At 39.0% G+C, this 22,220-nt stretch overlaps 1 protein-coding gene across 1 annotated transcript in view; it reads right to left on the bottom strand.

Annotated features, from left to right (window-relative positions):
* Window positions 1–1,464: 1,464 nt before the first annotated feature.
* ZSWIM6 (zinc finger SWIM-type containing 6) overlaps window positions 1,465–22,220 on the bottom strand; it is a 185,861-nt gene continuing 165,105 nt past the window's right edge. Inside the window, exons 8-14 of the mRNA XM_045848206.1 lie at window positions 19,457–19,603; window positions 18,229–18,489; window positions 12,122–12,257; window positions 9,008–9,165; window positions 8,220–8,383; window positions 5,762–5,843; window positions 1,465–4,142 (exon numbers count right to left, since the gene is read on the bottom strand). Of these exons, the coding sequence (XP_045704162.1) occupies window positions 3,280–4,142; window positions 5,762–5,843; window positions 8,220–8,383; window positions 9,008–9,165; window positions 12,122–12,257; window positions 18,229–18,489; window positions 19,457–19,603 (1,811 nt within the window). The 3' untranslated portion in view covers window positions 1,465–3,279. The remainder of the gene's footprint in view (window positions 4,143–5,761; window positions 5,844–8,219; window positions 8,384–9,007; window positions 9,166–12,121; window positions 12,258–18,228; window positions 18,490–19,456; window positions 19,604–22,220) is intronic.

Raw genomic sequence — 22,220 nt, forward strand, 5'->3', positions numbered from 1 at the left:
TCCCATCAGGTAAGACCTCAAACTCCTGGCTACTCTCAGTTACCTTTGCTCTTCCTCTGACGCCACTCCTCCAGACTTGCCGGCCATCTGCTTATGAAAACGTCCCAATAGTTTTACTGGACCCACGTGAATTTATGTCTACCCTTAGGCAGCACTATCAAAAAACTAAGAGTATAAAGTTGCAAAAAGAATGAATCAATCTTATTATTTTGTAGTTTTGATTTTTATTTCTACTTGGCATTAATGGGATTTTAAAATGTCACCAAGGACTCATTTTTTTCAATTTCTATTTTCTGACCTAACCTCTTTGACATCTGAAATCTACTGTTAAGACTAGATGTCAAAGATAATTTTAAAAATATTTCAAGGGATTAAATTCTGCAAATTGTAGCTTATAAAAAAACCCCACAGAAACAGTTGTCAATATTATTTCTGGGTATGTATCTGTAAGAACTGAGAGTATTGAAGAGATAGTTGCATGTCCATGTCCACAGCAGCACTATTCACAATAGCCAAGAGGTGGAAGCAACCTGAATGCCCATTGACAGATGAACGAACAAAACACAGCACAGCCATACAATGGAAGACTATGCATCTTTAAGAAGGAAATCCTGTCGCATGCTACCTGGATGGACTTTGAGAACACTATGCTAACTGAAGCCAGTCAGTCACAAAAGGACAAATACTGTGACTTACATGAGGCCCATAAAGTAATTCATAGAAGAAATACAAATTCAAATTCAATTCACAGAAACGGTTAGTACAGGGTGGTTTCTAGGGCTTGGGGGAAGGGCCCCAGGAGCAGCTATTTAATGGGTACTGAGTTCTGCAAGATGCAGAAGTTTTGGAGCTCTGCTTCTCAACAACGGCAATATACTTAACACCACTGAATGGTGCACTTAAAAATGGTTAAGATGATAGACTTTGTGTTTTTACCACACGCAAAAAGTAGAACACATTTGCACTGTTTGCACGTGGATTTCTGGTGAAGATGGGTCAGGACAGCTGCTTGTAGCACATGCATAGTATTTACACTTATAACGCAACTTCCTTTGAAACCATATACAAAAACCCTTCCATAAACTTAGCATAAACTTAGCATTCATTAAATATATCAAGTACCGCGTGCATCCTAAATTATAGTTCATGAATTAGGGAGGAATAACTAAGTGTACAGACCGAAGAGAAACTGGCTATTCTATTTTATCTTTGTGGTTATCTGATTTATGTCTGTCTTCTCCACTAAGCAGACAGCAAGCGCTGGTGTTTGGTTTTGTTCATTGTTTTATCTCCAGGGCCTGGAAAATGGTACATAAGTACTTATTAGATGAATGAACATAGCGTTAGACATTTGAAGATGTAGTAATATCCAGGTCTGTACTCACCAAATTCCAGTGTAGTAAGAGAAATACCATTAAGGAGGCAGAATCAACTTTCAAAAAACTAATTTTAATCAAAACAAAAATTGTTGATCATTAACAAGTTTATAAAACAGTGATTTAGTTACATAAATAAATTGATATCAGTGTATCAAATCTTAATTACTTTTAACTTCATGAGCATGTTTACATGGGTGATGAAGTACAACCTTTTTTTTTCTTTTTACCTATTATAATAAATAAAATGGAGCGCATGAAATAGTTCTAAACAAAAATACCTACAAACATACCTCTAGCATGTTCTCTAATGAAGGGAACAGGAGACACTGGACAACTTTTGCACCAAAACATAAAAACTGCTTTAAAAAGCACAAGGTTACAGAACCATCAGCTAAAGAAAAGACACTACACTGTAACCAAAGTTGGTATTTAATAATATAATGAACAGTTTGGTAGTTAGATCTCCAGTTTGGTTATTTTAAAGCATTAAGACAAGGCAAGATAGAAGGCTGCTTTTGTTTTGAGTAATTCTAGAGAAAATAAAATATATTTAAAAAAAAGAAAGAAAACTGAAAAGTAGAACAGTCAGACCTACACAACTTTCTGTCCTGCACAAAGTCAAAATACCTATGCAGAATAGACATATAATATATATAATGTTATTTGTGCACAAAGGTTAGCTTATTAGCTCACTGCAAAGGCGTTATGTATCACATGTCAATTGTTTTGGAAAACATTTTGCGTTTGTGTCAAAAGGATATTTCTTTTAAGTTTCCTAGGCTAGGAGGCACGAACCCCAGTTCTGGCATACTGTGTATTCTTAATGCTAAGGCTTGCTGCTCTGGCTGTGTATTTGTTGTCCCTCTTTCTTCTAGTGCCTGTTATAAGCATGTGTGGTGTAGTGGTTGTTTTTGTTGGTGGTATGTGTGTGTCTGGTGTCTGTACATATATATATGTATATGTAAGCTGTATACATATATATATACACATATATAATTTCTCCCAATAGATCTCAGTCCAACCATGCAATCCAAAAGGTGGCTCTGCATAGATGCCCAGCATGAAGTTCGCCACCTGAGCCAACCCTGAAGCAAGGCGCACTTTTAGTCCTTCTGATAGGTTTTCTCAGTTTTTTTTTGTTTTTGTTTAAAACCAAGCTACTGCAGCTTCAAGTATTTTGCATTACATAGAATATTTTTTATAAATTAGTTAATGTTATATTTTCAATATTCAGACATATACTATAATATATATACAGTACAATAAATGCTCTCATTCTTTTTTTAATTTTTTTGATAAATCCCTGAGAATGTATGTTGACAGTCGCTAAGTTTCCACATGCACAAGCATCGTGTGCCATGCTTCTGGACGAACAGCACTGCAAAGCCACGTGGGTCAGCCTTTTAATTACTAGTATTTCATTTTGTTGGTTTGTTTAAATATGCTGAAAATGTAAAGATGAGTTACAAAGAAGTAAAGCTGAATCCATTCGAGGTACTTATCACAGGATGGAGGTGTTTTGTTTGGTTTTTAAAGCCATTTCAATTGTTTTTTTTTGAGGCTGTGAACGTATACAGAAAACAGGAGAGCTATGTGGACTTTCGCCACTTGACAACATATACTCAGTGTAAACCAAACCTTGTTAACCTCTCTCATACAAAATTAAAAAAAGAAAAGAATTGAAAAATAATAAAATAAAAGGAAGTAAAAGAGAAAGGGAAGAAAATTAAGAACACACAAACTTTCACATGACAATTTAGTCTGCAAACGCAATATAACTATACACATATAATACCGGTGTGGCTCTGTTCTTTAAGTTAAAAAGGGTACAAAGGCAGGCTCAAGTAAAAACAAACCATCCCTCCCCTCCCCACCCCCACCCCCACTCATACAAGTTCTATCAACCAAACCTCTCCCGAACCAACATCATCAGTTTCTTTTTGCCTTTGTAGATTTGTTTCAGGTTGTCAATAAACTGTGTAAACTGAATGTGTCCGTCATGCGCCATTAAGAAGGTCTCTCGGGCCTTGCTGAGGAACTCGATGAACTCACTATAGTGCCGGGGACTGATGTGTGTGAGTCGAGAGTGCGTCGTGTTGATGTAGGCCCCGATCGTGGCATCCAAGAGTTGCCTCAAGGGGGCTTTGTCCAGTGACATGAGCTTACCAGAGTTCCTCCGTCCATGAAGTCCCACCATGCCAGGGGTGGTCAGAGTGCACCTGCGCAAAATGTCCGACAGTACCGTTGCACACTTGACACTCTTGACCACCAGAGGTATTATAGCTGCAAGCTCGTTTTTGCCGAGGGAGTGGCTGAGCGCACAGGCCCACAAAACGTCATTAATGGCAGGGTGCGTGTCCTGATTGTAGCTCAGGTTGAGATGGGTCATGGCCAGGGTGGCCAGCTTGTAGGCCCTCATGGGGTATCCGCGGTGCTCCATGTACCGTGCTATTGTGAAGAGCTGGGTGTAGCTCATGCCGGTTGTAGCAGCGTCAAGAACAATTTGGTACGCCGTCTCAAAAGCTATGTGATCCTTTTCACACAGGGTCAGCGCAGAGAGGGCACAATTCTGAGGGTCCTTCATGGCACACTGCAACGCGAGTGTCCGGGCACTGCTAGCCAGCTTTTCCTGCTGATGGCAGTCCAGGTGGAGGCGGACGATGGTGCTGTTGGACATCACGGTGGTGGCAACTATACTTGTGGCCTCAGTGGGAGTGAAGAGTGTAAACCAGCTCTGCATGATGCTGTCCAGGGCATAAACACCTGTAAGTGACGCAGAGAATGCCAGTTATTGACAAGGATGCTGCTTAGAGGTCTAGCCTTATTTCCACTGTATAATCAATGCTTACATTGTTAACCATCACAGCACAAGAGTTAGGCCAGAAAATCCTGTAAGGTAATGTGCCTGGGAACCACCTTGTAGAATAAGGTCATTATAGACTGTTATTCAGTAAATGCCTGAAAGGAACATGAACTTCCTATAAAGCAGAAACACAGAACTAATCCTCTCGGCTGTACTGCACTGCTTGCCATTTCAGACAACGGCTTTTTGCTAATGAGTTCACTGGGGCTTCCTGTCAGTTTCCCACTATAGAAGCTGTGTCAGAAAAACTACAACCCTCACCAAAATAGGTAGTTTTTATGTGGTGTGTGTGTTTGTGTGTAGGTTTAAAGTACACAGGACATGAAATGATTAAGATACACGAAGCGGCAGGAAAACGTGACCCACGCTCAAGAGAAAAGAGTCAACAGAAGCAGACGTGCAGATGACTCAGATGTCGGAAATGCTGACAAAGACTTTAAATAACCGTTTTAAGCACACAGATACGACATGTCTCAGTTGCAGGAAACCCTACAGGCGAGTTAGTTAAAGTAGAGGTACTACATTCCAGAGGGAAATTCGGCCTGTATCTTGGTTCAGGGCAAGGGGAATTGTGTGGCAGCTTTCAGACTGGTACTGTCTGTGCTGTTTTTACAGCATCACCTCAACAATCTAAACATGGCTTTTCTGTTGAGACCAAATTCTCATTTTCCAAAATAACAAACCATTACAGATTAATGAAAGAAAAATAGCAAGAATGATTTTACAGTATCTGCTGTGTCAGTATCTAAACACTGGGGCAGCAGTGTCTTCTCAGCAAGAGGTATGTGTCCTTTTCTGATGCCAAACAGGCAGGAAGTCAGCTGAACCACCGTGCAGTTCCAGCAGCCCCCACGTGTTTGGGCCGGCACTCCCGCTGGGAAGGCAAAGGTTTCTTTGGTCCTGACTGACTGCTGCAGAGCAGAAGCAGGTGGCTGATGGGTCTCACAAACCACAGCTTACAGGCAACCAGGGGTCTTCCCACGGCTAGCCAGTTTCTCACCCACCTGAAAGCTCAGCTAAACCACACCCGGCTGTCATCCCTCTGCTAGATATATGTGCCCTAAGACGATCAGGAAAACACTCCAAGCATCTATGTAACTTTATATTATGTTCACTGAAATGGCCTGAGCCACTAATTCAGTCTCGAGTTTCAAAGGTGGGCTCCAAGCTCACAAGGATTCACTCTGATACTCTTTAATATAAAATGGTAAATTTGATTATCACAAAGTTACTAAAAGCACCTTAATAGTGACAGAACAAATGGATAAACAGTGTTTGCTCGCTGATTTATTCCACTGATAAGAGTTTGGAGCCTCACATACTTGACAGTTTGGAAGAGGAACAACGCCAAATGTGCACAACTGAAGGTTCGAGCGAAGGGAGCCCCTGTAGGTTGCTGGAAGGGGCAAGAGCCTCACAGAAGTCAAGGGGAAAGACTGAAACTGTGTTTGTATCTGTCCAGGAGCAGTTAAGCTGACACGAGGCACCTGGGAAGGCTCCTCCTCCAGAGCGTACCTACCCACTTCAGTAGCACATGTTACCAGCCACCTGACCATCTCCCGCCGTCGCCAATTTAAGGTTGACAGTGTCATTCGCATAACCTATGAAGAAAGAGCGGATTAACGAAATGTTTTTGGAAGATGACCCCAAGCCACTGGAAATACAAAACAAGTCATTCCACAGTATAAACCACAGGGCACACTCCCTACTAGCAGGAGGATGGAGAGCCACATCTAGAGCAAGCCCTGCCTAAGAACTGGATTTGTTCCCAGCTGCCCCAGCTGGCCCTGTCCCAGCTACAGAGGCTGCAGGTCTGCATTCTCCTCCTCCTCCTGGTGGGCTCATTGACCAAACATGGTATCCTGGGCAAGTCACTCATTCAATCACTTTTCTCACTTGCAAAATCAGAGGCCTGGACTGAGAGGCATTAAACACAGCCCATGCCCTCTACTCCTCCCCAGCTTTACATTCTATGGTTTTAGATTTCTGAGGCTCCTCTGAACTAATTCTGATTAGAAACCCACAGATGGCAGAGGATATTTTAAGAATTTTTAAAAATTGACTTGAGAAGGGAAGAAGAATGTGAGGAAAGGGAGAGAGAAATATTGATTTGTTGTTCCACTTCTTTATGCATTCATTGGTTGATTCTTGTATGTGTCCTGACTGGGGATTGAGCCTACAACCTTGGTATATCAGGATGACATTCTGACCAACTGAGCTACCCATTCAGGGCTGCAAAGAGGAATTTTAAAATAATTATTTTAAAAAATTATTATTATTATTATTTTTTGCCCTGACTGGCATAGCTCAGTGGATTGAGCGCGGGCTGCGAACCAAAGCATCACAGGTTCAATTCCCACTCAGGGCACACGCCTGGGTTACGGGCCACGGCCCCCAGCAACCGCACATTGATGTTTCTCTCTCTCTCTTTCTCCCTCCCTTCCCTCTCTAAAAATAAATAAATAAAATCTTTTAAAAAAATTTAAAAAAAATATTTTTTTTTCAATCTCCGGTTGCTCTTGTCTGGAAAGAAATCATCTTTGGCATCATCAGTGATCTGATTGTGTTTTTCACTTTCTAATAAGAGACCTCAAGATAAAATATCCTTTTGTTCCTGCTTCCCCCATTCTTTAAGATTCAGAAAGTCTGGATATGTAAGTCCTGAAACCAAGAAAGCCCCTCTGGGATCGATTCCCAGGTCCCAGAAGCAATGGGGCAGAGAGTAAGTTCTTAGCAATCTGCCATTTATCCAAAATATCTGCCAGAATTCCAAATAACCAGAAAACTTGTATTAATGTTTTTTTTTCTTCATCATGATTTTAGGAGGCAATAGAAATGAAAATAAGTCATATAACATACTTTTTAAAAAGAAACTTCTGAAATGTCATTTTATTGCTTAAATGCAATCACTCTCCTATACCCTCTACTTCTGCCATACTGTATACAGTAAGTGCATTTTCTTATAATCCAGTGCTTTCTGTAAACTTCATTAATCACTGTGAAGAGAATCCACAACTATAAAACCAGATTAATCATCTAACTAGGCATTCTACTACCCATACTTTTAGTAACTAGAGGGTAACAATTTCTTCACTTTTCATGGGGGAGAAAAAAGCAAATGTAAATAGAGATTCCTTGAGAAAAGTAGAACTATAAACTTTCCAGTTCCTGGTTTGCATAGTAAGTAATCTTTTCAGAAACCGTCAGGAAGCAAACTCTATCCACGTAACTAACGGACAAGGTCCCTGGCGGTGTCTAAGCAGGCCTGAACACCGACCCCGCACCCTGGCCCAACCCCTCCTCCTTCACTGAGCTTCCTCGCATTTATAGAAAGGAGCTAGAACCGCCCATCTATTGTGAAAATGAAACATCAATAAAAATTCATCCTTCCTCTAAAAATTTACCTCTAACAACGGAATCTTTATTATACACGGTAGCTTTATCTAAGTCTCTTATGAGCAGTAATTCCTCTCCCTCCATTAAAAGAGAAATGGTGACGTTAAGCCTATAATTAAGAAAAGGAATTTTTTCTCTGGCTGGCGTAGCTCAGTGGATTGAGCGTGGGCTGCGAACCAAAGTGTCGCAGGTTTGATTCCCAGTCAGGGTACATGCCTGGGTTGCAGGCCATGGCCCCCAGCAACCGCACATTGATGTCTCTGTCTCTGTCTCTCTCTCCCCCTTCCCTCTCTAAAAATAAATGAAATATTGAAAAAAAAAGAAAAGGAATTTTTTAAATTTGAAAGACACAATCAGGCTTCTATATGTAAATCTACTCCCTGTGCCTCAGGCAGCAGCTGGTTCAGTTGGGTCTGACCTCACCTCTGAAGCACAGGGCTCTCCTGAAAGTCTGACAGGTTTGTGCACTAAACTCATTTACCTGCACTAAAAAAATCCAAATAAACACACAGAAACAACCCTCAGATGGTGCCTATATTTAGCGGTCCGTGGTACCCCAGGGAAGACCACCAGTCGCGTACCTGCAGGCCCAGCTCCAGAGACACTTTCAAAAGGGTAATGTCTGGCAAACTGTCCATGAGTGTTGCTATTTTAAATGCATCTTGGGCAAGCTTGAAGATGTGGGATGAGGAGTGGATGTTTTTCTGGATGGATTCTAATACTGTTTCCAGCCTCCGAACATCGCCTGCAACGAACAAGGAAAAATCAAATCAAAGCAAAACAGACAAACAAATCATACCAAACACACAAACACAAAGGGAGGTAAAAAGGAGAACAAAATAAAACATAAAGCACAAGTGAATTAACACAAATGGTCACAGTGGGCACAGACACAGACATAACTAAGTAGCCCCAGAGTGACTGTTACGTGTATGAATTTCAGCTCCACAAAAAAAGAAACACCAAGACACACCCTCGATGACCAAAGACACCTGTGACCCAGAACCAACAGGAGGAGACAACAGATAGCTCTCCTAGTTTCTACTTAAGTATTTTTGCTGAATATTTCATGGAGGTAAAAAAACAAAACAAAAACATAACCTAACTTTTTAATGTGCCTCCGAATCTCAGCAACCACTAACACGGTGTGGTAACTAAACCTGAACTCTGCCAGCAGCATGTTTAATGATGCAGCTAAATGAGGGAAATGCCAGGCTCAAATGAGTAACACCTGTTTTGCCTCATAAGTTAACACCTAACACCCTACAACCCAATATTAGCACTACCACTGAGAATTTGATAGCAAACATGACCCTTAAAAAAAGGCAAACTAACAAAATAATCACAAGGCCCCAGGGCAGTCCAGTACCTTTGGCTGCAGTTAGCATGGTGGATGCCAGCTCACACTGCTGGGATTCTATGTGGCTCAGAGTGAACCAACGAGGGTATCGGTTGGGAACAACTGACGCAATGTGGTGGGGGCGGGTAAGGTCTCCCGTTGGAGCAGTAGATTCCAATACTAGTAACCTGTAATGAGAAGAGACAGGGCAGGTGGCTCCTGGTTATTACTTGTCTATCACCTTGGCCACAGGGACTGGCCAGTAGCCAGAGGAGTGGGTAGATGCTGGGAGAAATGCTCAGGTCCCTGGTGCAGGAAGAGCTGCTACAGCCACTCTCTGTTGTCTGATGCCAAAGTTGCCTCATTAATTGCTCATTACCCAAACCTAAGAAATTTCCTTTCTTTAATATCATTCAGAAACTTGCAAAATTCAAGGAAATTAAAATATGTAATAATGACTTTTGAAACTCAGTCTTGATGTTTACCTACTTTAAAATTTTTAAATCTTACCACTCATTAAAAAAATACAAGTCAACAGAAAATGGACAGTGAAGTGAATATTAAGACTGAGATGGTAACAGGGATCAGTGGATAGCTGAGATGCATAAGCTTATTTTACTAAAATACAAAATAAAAGAAGTAAAATAAAAATGACTTCCTTTCCATTATTCATACTTTCAAAAACAGTTCCTTACTACTTCAGGAATCTGTAGTTAGAAAATGGTCTATCAATCATATCAGAAGATGATAAGTGCAAATCATTTAAGTATTTGTCCCCTGACTGTCTTATAATAAATTCAGTGAGATTTCTCATTCCAATCAATCTTTTGATTATGCTGACAAATAAAGGATTTTATTAAAAACAAAGCATATGCTTAGTGATCTCCTCCAAATGTAAACACCAAAGAGATTAGTACAGTAGCTAAAAATGCAATAATTCTTTTACAATCATCATCATCATCAAAACACTGACCTTCACTCAAGTTCACCAGTGTTAGGACTATGAAATAAGAGCTGGGGATCAAGAGGAGTAAGCAGGGTAAGAGTGTGAGGCTAGCCTTGGGGCTCCACCCAAGAGCGGTTACTGCTCTGGTAAGCCAAATGCCTCCTTCTTTTTCCCTTTTAACTATGGACAGAGATATTAGCATTAGAGGGTGGCAAGGGAGGCAATTAAGTAATAATTTTGGTGGGGTTGCTATTTAGCTTGAAAAAAAATCAGAATATCCCTATAATTATCAGGCAGATCTTTTCCAGAGTAGTTGCAGTAAAAACAAGTTAACACCCCTGGGAAGCTGCGAAAATGAATGCTGAAAACACCCCTCCCCAGGCCACCGCCCCTACTTCCAGAAGGATGAAGAAGCAAGTAAGCTGCAAGTTCCTTCTCCTTCCTGTTCCCCTGGCTGCCCTGAGATGCTCTAGAGGTGACACCACCTCCCACGACAGTCCTTCAGCTGGGGGAGTCGACAGTCCTTCAGTTGGGGGAGTTGTGGCAGGCAGAAGAGAAAAGGTGGAAAAGCAATTCCCCTGTGCCCTGCTTCTATCCCATGAACAAAAACTGTGTGGGTGGCAAGCAAGGGCAAACATGAGTGAGTTTCTGAGGGTTATAAAAGCAAGCCTTTCTACCTGACAGATAGCTTCACATTAGCCAGATCCAAAGAGAAACATTATACTATTTTACTCTTAAACTTGACAGTGGTCATAGCATCTAGTGGCATCATAACATCGGCATCCTTCCCTTTATACTGGAGCAGAATTCTTAGATCTGAATAGGTATAGAGCTGAGCATCTGTCTTCATCTGACAATTTCTATTTCAGCTTCCAAAAATGGGAATAGAAATATAATTGCATTTTAAAATACAAACCAAGTGGTATAAAATCATTTGGTGGGGAACTTTTGTTAGTTTTTAGTTTAGTTTTTGGTATTTTAAAAATAGACAAGAGATAACATGTAAGGTTTCTCTGATAGGTAAATGAGATTTCATGTTGCCAAGGAAAAGCATGTCAAATAAAAAGGTGTCAGCCTCAAAATACACTGACACCCAGGAATACACATACACACACACCCCCATCACTGCATAAAAGAGACCTTCTGAGAGACTAGCTACACACATAAAAAGGCAAGAATTTGTTTTTGAATTCACTATACTGGTTGCAGACATACGTAACCTTTGATGAAAAGCTTCTACAGGATCAAACTATTCTCTAGCACCTCAAGTTTTTAGATATGTTCATCATTTGTCTGTAGGTGGCTACAAAGGGGTTTGTTTAATCTGCACTTTAACACAGAAGTGTTTTGATTTCTTAAAGGAAAAAGTTCCTGTTTTAAGAAAGGTGGATGGATATTCCTTTCATGCCCTTAGAGCTTACTGCGCTACAACTAAGACTAACAAATACAATGTTGAATTCACTAAAAAATTACCAAGAACAAATTCACGATAAAAATTATAATTTGGTGACCTGACTTTTAAAAGGAAATGAAAACAGAAAGGCCAGCGGCAGAAACAATGTATTCCAGCTGCTGTTACTGAAGAGGAGGGGCTGCAGAGGATATGGAGGCGGTCAGAGCTGAGGTGAGCAGCCCCTGGAAGACTGCTGACAGTGGGGCCTTCAATACTCAGTACAGGTTCCATCTCCTGTCACCCTCCACGGGAGCCCAAGGGCAAGTGGGCTACACAATGGCCTTCCCGCACTATGGATGGAATGTGAAATCACAGCAGGTGTGGAGGGATCCCTCAATTATTACATGCAGTCAAGTACACTTATATTTACCACTGTTTGAAAAATCTAATTTTTCCAAAATAACTCATTATTTAGGAAGATTTCAACTGTTGCTGCCATATGGTTAAACTTGGCCTGAAATTGTTGTCTATTCCCAAAGTCTAGCTTCAAGAAAAAGTAGGAAAAAGCCACCATGAGCATGAACGTGACACGACAGTGAAGGACACCATTCTTCCTTCACTTTAAAACAGGAGCCAAATGAGCCAACAAGCTAACCTCTAGACAATCCAAGGAGTATATAACTAAGTGGGTTCTTTAGACTTCCTGCTGCCTACAGGAAACATGAATGAACAAGAACCAGTTAACAGCATTTGTCCCAGTGGGGAATTTGCATTGCATCTGCCCTGCTGGGCTGTGAATACGTACCGCATTGCTCTCAGTGCAATTTTGTATGCCAATTCAGCATCATGAGGTAGGAGGGAGGTGAAGAGATACTTGGCAAATGTGTGCATTGGAACGCTCTCGCGGTGGATTATTTCGCCTAAACCACTATATGGTCCGGCTGTGGGAAGAGAGCATACACATTTTAAATTCCTAAAAAAGGAACTAAGACTTCTTGTAATGTATATCTTAAAATTGTTATGCAAAGTTGTAACATATACAAGCTAATCTAGTTAAGAATGTAATCTAAGCGACACAGTAGAAAATACAAATTCTTAGTAAAAAATGTTTTCTGCAGGGCATAGTATCCAATATCAAATTTACTTCAGCAACAACCCCCTAACTGTACCCCAGTTAAAATGAGAATCACAGAACTAAGGGGCAGAGCCTTTTCACATTCTAACTGCTTCAGAGAAAGAAACCTTCCGATGCATAAAATCTCACTGAATTCAAGAAATATCCTGTCAGTGTGTGTATCCGAGCACCCGGATTTTCATCGGCACCGATGACCCTGCAGCTTTAACACTGGAACCTGCTCCCAGACCCAGTCAAGCCCTTAGGGGTATGGACAAGCAGGGTTTCCAGAAAAGAGTGCTCTGATGGGATGGGGGAGGGTTCTGAATCACAAATGCCAGTACAAGACTTTAAACACTGTTGCTTCTAATAAGCTGAAATAAACACTGATTCTCAGAAAGTAATTAATAAATAAAAGGATAAGTTCACCCATCTGATACTCACCATAGGCAAAAAAAAACACAAAATTAAAGTAACTGGAAATTTACCACTTTTTGGGCTCCCAAAGACCAATTTTAAAAGGAAAATTACATTTAAGCTGTCAAAATTCATTCTTTAGTAAGTTATGACAAGGATGGAGGCAAAGCTGACTTCCCCTGCGTCCTCAGAGTGCTGCCCTAAGAAGGGTGATAACAGACTTTTAAAATAAATTTTGAAAGGAAACCACAGTGGTTAGTTCAACTACTTTCCACTTACGCACCCAGAGGTTTAGTTACTGTAAGGTGTTTAATAAATTAGTTTCCATGTCACCTCTGGGTAAAATCTGTTTACAATTATGAACCATAATACTACTGCTCAGAGGATATAATACATTTGTTTTCCATGAGAAAAATCAGTCTAGCGAAGAGCTTAGAATGCAAGAAATGCCGTTCAGAAGAAATGGTGAGAGGAGTTACTGAACTAGGCATGGGGTAGGAGCATTATATATTATAGATCATTTTAATACGAGTCATTTTTAAATTTCATTGTTTTATTTTTGGTTAGTATCTTTTAACTTCACTATTCAAGTACTTGGGAAATCATATAATAGACAAGTTTTTGTTTTTTTTTTTACCTAGGCAAACTAAAATCCTTCCTAGGTTTCTAATTTTACCAAACCTATTAATCTTTTTCTTTTATTTAAGATTATTTTAAAATGTTTTAATGTTTTGATATTCTTCAAAAGTTAATACAGCATTATAGTTCCACCCTTAGTTCATATAATGAGGCCAAATTATTCAGGTTATTATTATGAACTGAATGTATCTTCCACCCCGATTCAATACTTTTGAAGTCCCAACTCCCAATACAACTGCATTTGCAGAAAGGGGCCTTCAGGAAAGTAATGAAGGGTGAAGGGTGGGTGGGGAGCTGATCCAATAGGGTTAGTGTCCTTATAAGAGACATCTGAGATCTCTCTCTCTCTCTCTCTCTGGCAGCTATCTCTAAGCCAGGAGGGACATCACCAGCAAATGATTTGGCCAGCACCTGGCCTTAGACTTTTCAGCCTCCAGAACTGTGAGAAATAAATTCCTATTGTTTAAGCCATGCAGTCTAGGCATTTTGCTATGGAAGCCTCAGCAGACTAAGATACTAACTCTATTTTGCTTAAGGACTAAATATAGCAACTTGTAGATTTTCTTCATTTCTCTCCCATTTCATTCCAATGTTTCCCTTAAACCATCAAGCTACCCTTTTTTTTTACTCCACAGGGAAAGCCAGCATACACAATCAACACTTGTTATGACATCTCTGGACAAGCAAAACATTCAGTCAGGTATCACAGACTTATTTGTGAATTAATAGTCAGTGTAATTCCTGAACGTTAGTGTAACTGAATAATGAAAGACTGAAATTTGGTACTAAGTTCCCCAGAAGTCCTTTTCTAACATGCCAAGATTGAGGCCAGAAGTAATTAACACTCAGCAACAATACAGGGTTATTGCTTCCTCTTTTTTTCAGATACCTCAGTCTGCTATTTTGCCCCTGAAATTTTCAGAGTATAAATACATGAAGAACTGTGAAGTGACTGAGTTGACTGAACTTATCTTCTGGAATTTACAGGAATGGTCGGTCCCTTGACTCCCCCCTTGGACTGTTTCCTGTCCTGCACTACCCACTCTCTGAGGGTCTAACAAGGTCACGCAAGGAGAGAAAGCTGGGATGAGTCAACCACACTCCTTAACAGGCACAGTGCTTATGAAAATGTTTAATGGGAAGGTATGAAATAATCAAAGATGAGACAGTGAAACATTATTCATGAGTAATAACTATGAAGAACATTTAAAAAGGTAAATGATAAAGAGGTATCAGGCCCCATCAGCACTGAAAAGTACACACCCTCTTCCTATTCTTCAATATAATGAAAATCAAAAGTCAGTTACTACGAGCCAGTGACAGCATAAAAAAAGCTTGTGGCTTATGATTTTGATTATCTCAACAGAGGAAAATAAAACAAAACAGTAAAGAAAGAATCAAGATCGCTTAAAATTTGCCAGGATAGGCTTTTATGTTAAAAAAAAACCCAAAACAACCATGAGGTAAGTGCTTCAAAAAATTAACAATAGGAATTTTTACTAAAATTAAGCATACTATTAATAAATACACTTAAAATGCATTGCTACCCCTGACCAGTGTGGCTCAGTTGGTTGGGCGCTGCCCGGAAAAGTAAAGGGTCACCACTTCAACTCCCCACAAGGGCACATGCCTGGTTCGCAGGTGCGGACCCTGGTCAGGGCGAGTACAGGAGGCAACCAGCCAATGTTTCTCTCCCTCTTCTTCTCCCTCCTGCCCCCTCTCTAAAAATAAATAAAAACTTTATGTATTTCTAGAACATATACATGCAGCCCTGGATGGTGTGGTTCTGTGGATTGAGTGCCAGCCTGTGAACCAAAGGGTCGCTGGTTCGGGCACATGCCTGGGTTGCAGCGCAGGTACCGAGCAGGGAGCATGCAAGAGGTAACCACACCACCCCCTTCTCTTTCTTTCTCCTTTCACATCTCTACAAATAAATAAAATATTTTTAAAAATAATTAAAACATATAAATGTATAATGTATTTGGTAAAATTCTTTCAAATAGATCTTTAGTTTCAGACACATAAAAGAGGTTTTGGGGACTTCTGGCCAAGATGGAGGTGTGGGTAGATACACTTTGCTTCTTTGCACAACCAAAAGGACAACGGCCAATTTAAAAACAAAAAACCACCAGGACTGCCAGAAAATTGAACTGTATGGAAGTCCCACAACTAAGGAGTTAAAAAAGAAACATTCATCCAGACCAGCAGGAGGGGCAGACATGGGCAGCTAGGGTGGAGAGGACATGTGGCAAGGCAGCTGCTGGCAGACTGGGCAGTCCCATATTCGCATGCAGATAAACCGGGAGGAACAACTGGGGAACAAGACAGACTACACAACCTGGGGTTCCAGTGTGGGGAAATAAAGCCTCAAAACCTCTGGCTATTAAAATCTGTGGGTGCTGCAGCAATGTGAGAAACTCCTTGTCTCACAGAAGAGTCCACTGAAGGGACCCACAGGGTCCTAGAACCTATACAAACCCATCCACCATGAATGAGCACCTCAAAGGTGCAATTTGCTTATAGGCAGCACAGGAAGTGACTGAAAGCAGGGCGAGAGCTGACCAAGCAGCTCTTTGATCCCTCCCCCACATATAGTGCCACAACACAGCAATGATGTGGGTTGTGCTGCCCTGATGAATACCTACGACTCCACCCCTTACTACGTAACAGGTGTGCTGAGACAAAGAAATATGAACCAAATGAAAGAACAGATCAAAAATCCAGAAAAAGAAATAAACGATGTCCAGATAGCCAACCTATCAAATGCAGAGTTCAAAATTTGGTAATCGGGATGCTCACAGAAATGATTGAGTACATTGGCAAAATAAAGGAAGAAGTGAAGGCTATACAAAGTGAAATAAAGAAAAATATACAGGAAATGAACAGTGAAAGGAAGGAAAACAAGCGCAAATCAACAATCTGGAACAGACGGAATTAATAAACATTCAACCAGAACAGAATGAAGAAACAAGAATTCAAAAAAATGAAGAGAGGCTTAGGAACTTTGGGACAACTTTAAATGTCCCAACATCCAAATCATAGGGGTACCAGGGGGAGAAGAGGAAGAGCAAGAAATGAAAATCTTATTTGAAAAAATAATGAAGAGAACTTCCCTAATCTGGCAAAGGAAATAGACATGCAAGTCCATGAAGCTCAGAGTCCCAAAAAAGTTGGACCCAGGGAAGCACACATCAAGGCACATCATAATTACATCACTCAAAATTAAAGATGAGGAGAGAATCTTAAAAGCGGCAAGAGAAAAAGAGACAATTACCTACAAAGGAGTTCTCATAAGACTATCAGCTGATTTCTCAAAAGAAACCTTAAAGGCAAAAAGGGGCTGGAAAGAAGTATTTGAAATCATGGAAGGCAAGGACCTACATCCAAGATTACTCTAGCCACCAAAGCTATTATTTAGAATGGAAGGACAGATAAAGTGCTTTCCAGATAAAGTACACTTAGGAGTTCATCATTAATAAACCCTTATTAAATGAAATGTTAGAGGGACTTATCTGAGAAAAAGATCAAAACTATGAACAGTAAAAAATGACAACAAACTCGACAACTATCTACAACTGAACCTAAAAACAAACTAAGCAAACAACTAGAACAGAACAGAATCACAGAAATGGAGATCAGAAGGAGAGTTATCAGTGAGGAAGGGCAGGAGGAGGAGGGGTACAAGGAATAAGAAGCATAATCGGAAGGTACAAAACAGTCAGGGGGAGGTTAAGAATAGTATAGGAAATGGAGAAGCCAAAGAACTTATATGTATGACCCATGGACATGAACTAAGTGGGGGGATTATTGGAAGGAGTAGGGGGTACCAGGCAGGGGGGTCAAAGGTAGAAAAATTGGGACAATTGTAATAGCATAATCAGTAAAATGTATTTTTTTATAAAAGAGGTTTTGAAATGCTATTTTCTCTAAATCCTTTCCCTATAAGTAACAGTTCTGAATGTAAGATGAAGATATCACACTTTATAAAGCCTATCAACCACAGAGAATTCCATAAGAGCAAACATATATTTGATAGAATTTCATCAATTAGACACCACTTAAATTTACACAAAAGATTAGGATACTATACTTATTACACTTAAGTCTTTTCAAAAAAGAAAAAAAATTTAAAAACATGCCAGCCAAAATGTGTTAGGCCCTTTAGCTCTTAACCTTATAAAAAGAAGAAATTATGCTTTGCCTTAGAAAGGCTATGAAACTTGAACTTGCTAAATCTACACCTAATGAATTCTCTGAAACAATGACCATTCACTCCTGCAGCTTTCAGTCCTTTGTTAGCTTGTGCAAATGTCTGAGTCAAAACTCAGACATCATGTAATAGCCAACTGAGAGGAATGCCAACCAACTTCCATTCTACTATTTAATTGATCAAGCAAAGAGGAACATGGCTACCAACAATAGCTCACTAAATATCAAACTTGTATTTATCTCAGAAACAACACAGCCACAATAAAGTCCTTTTCAGAGCTTGTGGCATTAAATGGGGCTCATTTCTAATAGACCATCCTACATGACCACCTAAGTCAAATGATATAAATGTAAACATCCGTGTTTTTCTATTAAGTGATACTATATTTAGATAATAAACATGCCTATGACATTCACTGACCATACCAACCAAGATAACTACCATATTAAAAACATTCCTATAGTACTCCCAACTTAAAAGTTTAGCACCTAAATAAAATTGGTTAAAGTGGAAAACGTCTTTATTAAACTACCTTCTAATAGGAAGACTGCTTGCTTGCGAAAAATTTTCACCAGTGTGTCATCCAATTCAATTTCCTGAAGCTTGGAAATGAGCTGCTCCTCATTCCGGCAAACCTTCTCCTGTGTGTACAGCCCATCAGGCATGATACGCTGCTGTCCCAGCCCTATCAGGGCTACTTCCACGGCTAGTGTTAAATAGGATTCCCCTTCTTCTAAGAATTTGTGTGCAGGTAGATGCTGGTATTCCAGAGCTTTGCACTGTCCCATGTTCTCTGTAAAATGTCACAAAAGAAATCAGAGTTCAGAAACTACTTTTTCAGGTACAAATATTTATTTTACCCAGTATCATAAATGAATTATTGGCTTAATTCCAAGAAGGTCAGAAAACAAGTGCATAGTTTTCCAATATCTTTATTTTTAATGCCCTTGAATGACTAAATGCGTATGTTTTGGAAAATAAAAACCTGTAAATCTAAGAAGAGATACTAAGAATACTTAAGAGTGGAGAAAATTTTTAATTAAACAGTATAAAATTATGTGACTGCAATAGCTATCAATTCTTAAAAGCCTGGCATTAAAAAAAAGTTCGCATACTTTTATCACAGTGTTAAAATTTATAATGAAAACAGTAGAGACCACATGTAACCCAGGTCCTTTTTTGTTATCAAAAAGTCATCAGTTATCACAAGAGTAATGATTCTTTGAACATTCTCTTATCTCTGTTATATCTGTTGGAAATTTTAACAAACTTTAACCATCGAACTCCCAAGGAAAGCACATTCACAGTCATACCTTTCACTCTCCTGATCAAGTTTGGGTCACCCACAATCCATGAAGGCAACTAGCACAGGAGAACACATGGAGGGGAAGGCAATTAACCCTCGGAGCTCACCCAGCCATGGGAGCAGCAAAGGGACAGTCCTTCCTCCCTCCCATTATGATGCACATCCTTTTTAATACCTTTATGCTAGAAAACAGTCATAAATGCAGATAAATTCTTAGACATACAGTTACTGACTACAGAGAATAAATATTCTTAAGGTTCTTTACACATGTTGTCAACTGAATCTAAGCCTGCTGGAAAAGAGTTGAGAGTGCCTATTTCTTCGCTTGCTTGCTAATGGCAGGTATTGTTAACTGCATGGATTCATAAAACAAACTGTGAAGAAAAATAATGACCAATGTCATTCAGAGTTTAGGGGAAAAAAAGGCACATGAGACAAATGTCAATAGTTTTACCTGTGAAATCAGAGAATCCAGGGAAGCTTTCATCATCCATGCGGCAGGCTTCCATAAGACTGCTGAAAAGAGTGCCCACAGGGTCCAGAGGGTGTCCAACCCAGCCCTCCAGATTGGTTATTGAGGTTATGCTTTTATGGGGTAGCTCTGTGTAAGAAAAGGGAAATGAGAGATGGAAAGAAGTAAAGGGAACAAAGACTTTACTATCTAATAGCAACATCCTGACAAATTAACACTGAATTCGATTAAAAAACGAAGGTATATATAAATCCCAACTTGTGAACTATTTTAACTTTTAAAGATTCATCTGTGAATCAATATAAATGATACTAACCTCCTAGGACAGCTCCCAAACATCTACTGAATTCATGCGTCCAGAGTACTGGGTTAACATTAGAACTTACACTATTAGATTATGTCATATGAGGAAAAAGCAATTCCAAATTTTTACCTAGGGACAATTCCCCTCACTTCCTTGGAGTGATGATAGAGAGGACTAAAAAGTACCCCCAGAATCACCACTGGATAACTCTACAACTCTATTAAGAAGATACTCTCAGAGTCAGTGCTCACCGGATCCTCTAAATTGGAGGCTAGAGGGCAGCGGTAGCCTGGGTGGGACTTGGATGCCCCCATGACTATTGTTAAATTACTTTCCTTCAACTTTATGAAAGTGTTCCATATCACAGATCAGTAGCCATTTAAGGGAGGACCTTTGCCACAAACAGGAACTATAGCAAAATATAACATATAATTTGGATGAAACTATCCAAATTACTTTTTCACAGAATGTTAGCACTTTCAAGTTCTTAAAATTAGAGTGCTGGAAAAAAGCTGCAAATATTTTAAGACATATTCCATTATAAATAATGCAATATTTTACATCTAAGCACTTACTAAAGTAAAAAACGATAGCAGCTCCTTCTTAAAGGAAACTATAATAAAATCTATATACAATATAAAATATACAAGAAAAAATTGGCTTATAAATTGCTACAGAGCCATTCCATGAATCTAATATTCCTTTAGAAGTTTTCTGGTTTTGGACTATCAACTATCAATACATAAAAATGAAGCAGGGTCTGACACAATGTATTAAAATTTATAAAAGCTGGGTCCTAGATTCCTTGCAAAGGCCTTTCCCTTTGGTTTCTGTCACTGGCTTCCATATACATAAACCAGTATGAAAAAAAGAAACAGGAACATTACTCATGGGAAGAACCAAAAATACATTTGACAGAGAAAAAAATATGTGTGTATGGTGAAAGGAAGTGTACTTATACAAACAAATCTACTGTCCAGTGATAAAAATGGAAACTGAGGATAAAATTTTACAAACTATTTTCTCTTTGTAAAGTATTTCTTCTATGTTCTCTTTCTTTTCACACAAAAATTAGTGGGGAAAAACACAGAAAATGGGAGAAATAAAATAAAAAAGAAGTGCAGTTTTTAAATCTAGAAATTGAACTAAGTGAAATAAGTCAGACAGAGAAAGATAACATATGATCTCACTTATATGTGAAGTATTTTTTTTAAATTAGCCCAGATACAGAGATGGGTGAAACAGGTGAAAGTGGTCAAAAGGCACAAAACTTCAGTTATAAAATAAGTAAGTCATGAGGCTATGGTGACTACAGTTAATAATATTGTATTGCATATTTGAAAGGTACTAAGAGAACAGATTTTAAAATGTCTTCATCACAAGAAGAAAATATTTTGTAACTATATATAGTTATGATAACTAGACTTACTGTGGTGATTATTTTGAAATACATAAATATCGAATCATTATGTTATACAACTGAAACTAATATGTAACTTTTACATGTAAAAGCTGATACATCATGCCATACAGTATTAAAAATGAACAAGATAATTTATTTACCAGTCTTGTCCACATAACAAGTAACTGTTATGGCAATGTGAAACTTGCTGTAAACAGCTATGAAAAACATATTCTTTAAAAATGGACAAAAAAAGTAGGGAAAGATATAGGTATAGATAAGTAATCCCAGTAATATAATACTTAATAATAGTCTAAAGTAAAGGTTTTCATTGCTCCCAAAAGAGAAATGTGTCTGAAAGTGGCCTCAAAAATAACTGAGGGAGTTTACTTTAACATGTATTCTAACTTACCTACATGAACTGACATTTCTACACTTTGCATTTCTTAGATATTGCAACATTTTTACTAAACTCATTTTATAACATTTCTTAGTAAAGGTTATGATATGATTTTTAAAGATCAGACAATCATGAGCTAGCTCTCTTTTTATAGTAGTATAAAATGTACTTCACTCTCTCTTAGATTGAATTTTATCCTTTATACTTTTCAGAAGTAAACATCTTTTGGTCATATATGATATGTATTTAGGGGAAGGGAGATTTCAGAAAAAGTTTCCAAAGGGCCAAGCAGCATATTCTGCAAACACATCTGATAACTAGAGATGACATGAAGAACGTGAAAAATTGAACAAAGTCATGATTATCAGGAGTGTTATAATCCAATCCCATCTGAGCTCCCCCTTTCTTTAGTTCAAACTGTGCCCTTCAAAGTTTCTTCCATCATATAAAGGATAATGCTAATATTTATAATACTTTCAACATAGAGGGTATTAAAAGTACAAAAAACTCAATCTAGCCTTCAGCCTGTTTCAACAACTATTGATAATTTTTAGCTGTATCCTATGTAGGTATGTATACAATCACCCAAGAATTAAAAATAAAACATAAAAAGAAAAAAAACACAGCAACTAAAACCATC

This window comes from Phyllostomus hastatus, unplaced genomic scaffold, assembly GCF_019186645.2.
Source record: "Phyllostomus hastatus isolate PE091 unplaced genomic scaffold, TTU_PhHast_1.1 phas_contig_58, whole genome shotgun sequence".
Taxonomy (NCBI): domain Eukaryota; kingdom Metazoa; phylum Chordata; class Mammalia; order Chiroptera; family Phyllostomidae; genus Phyllostomus; species Phyllostomus hastatus.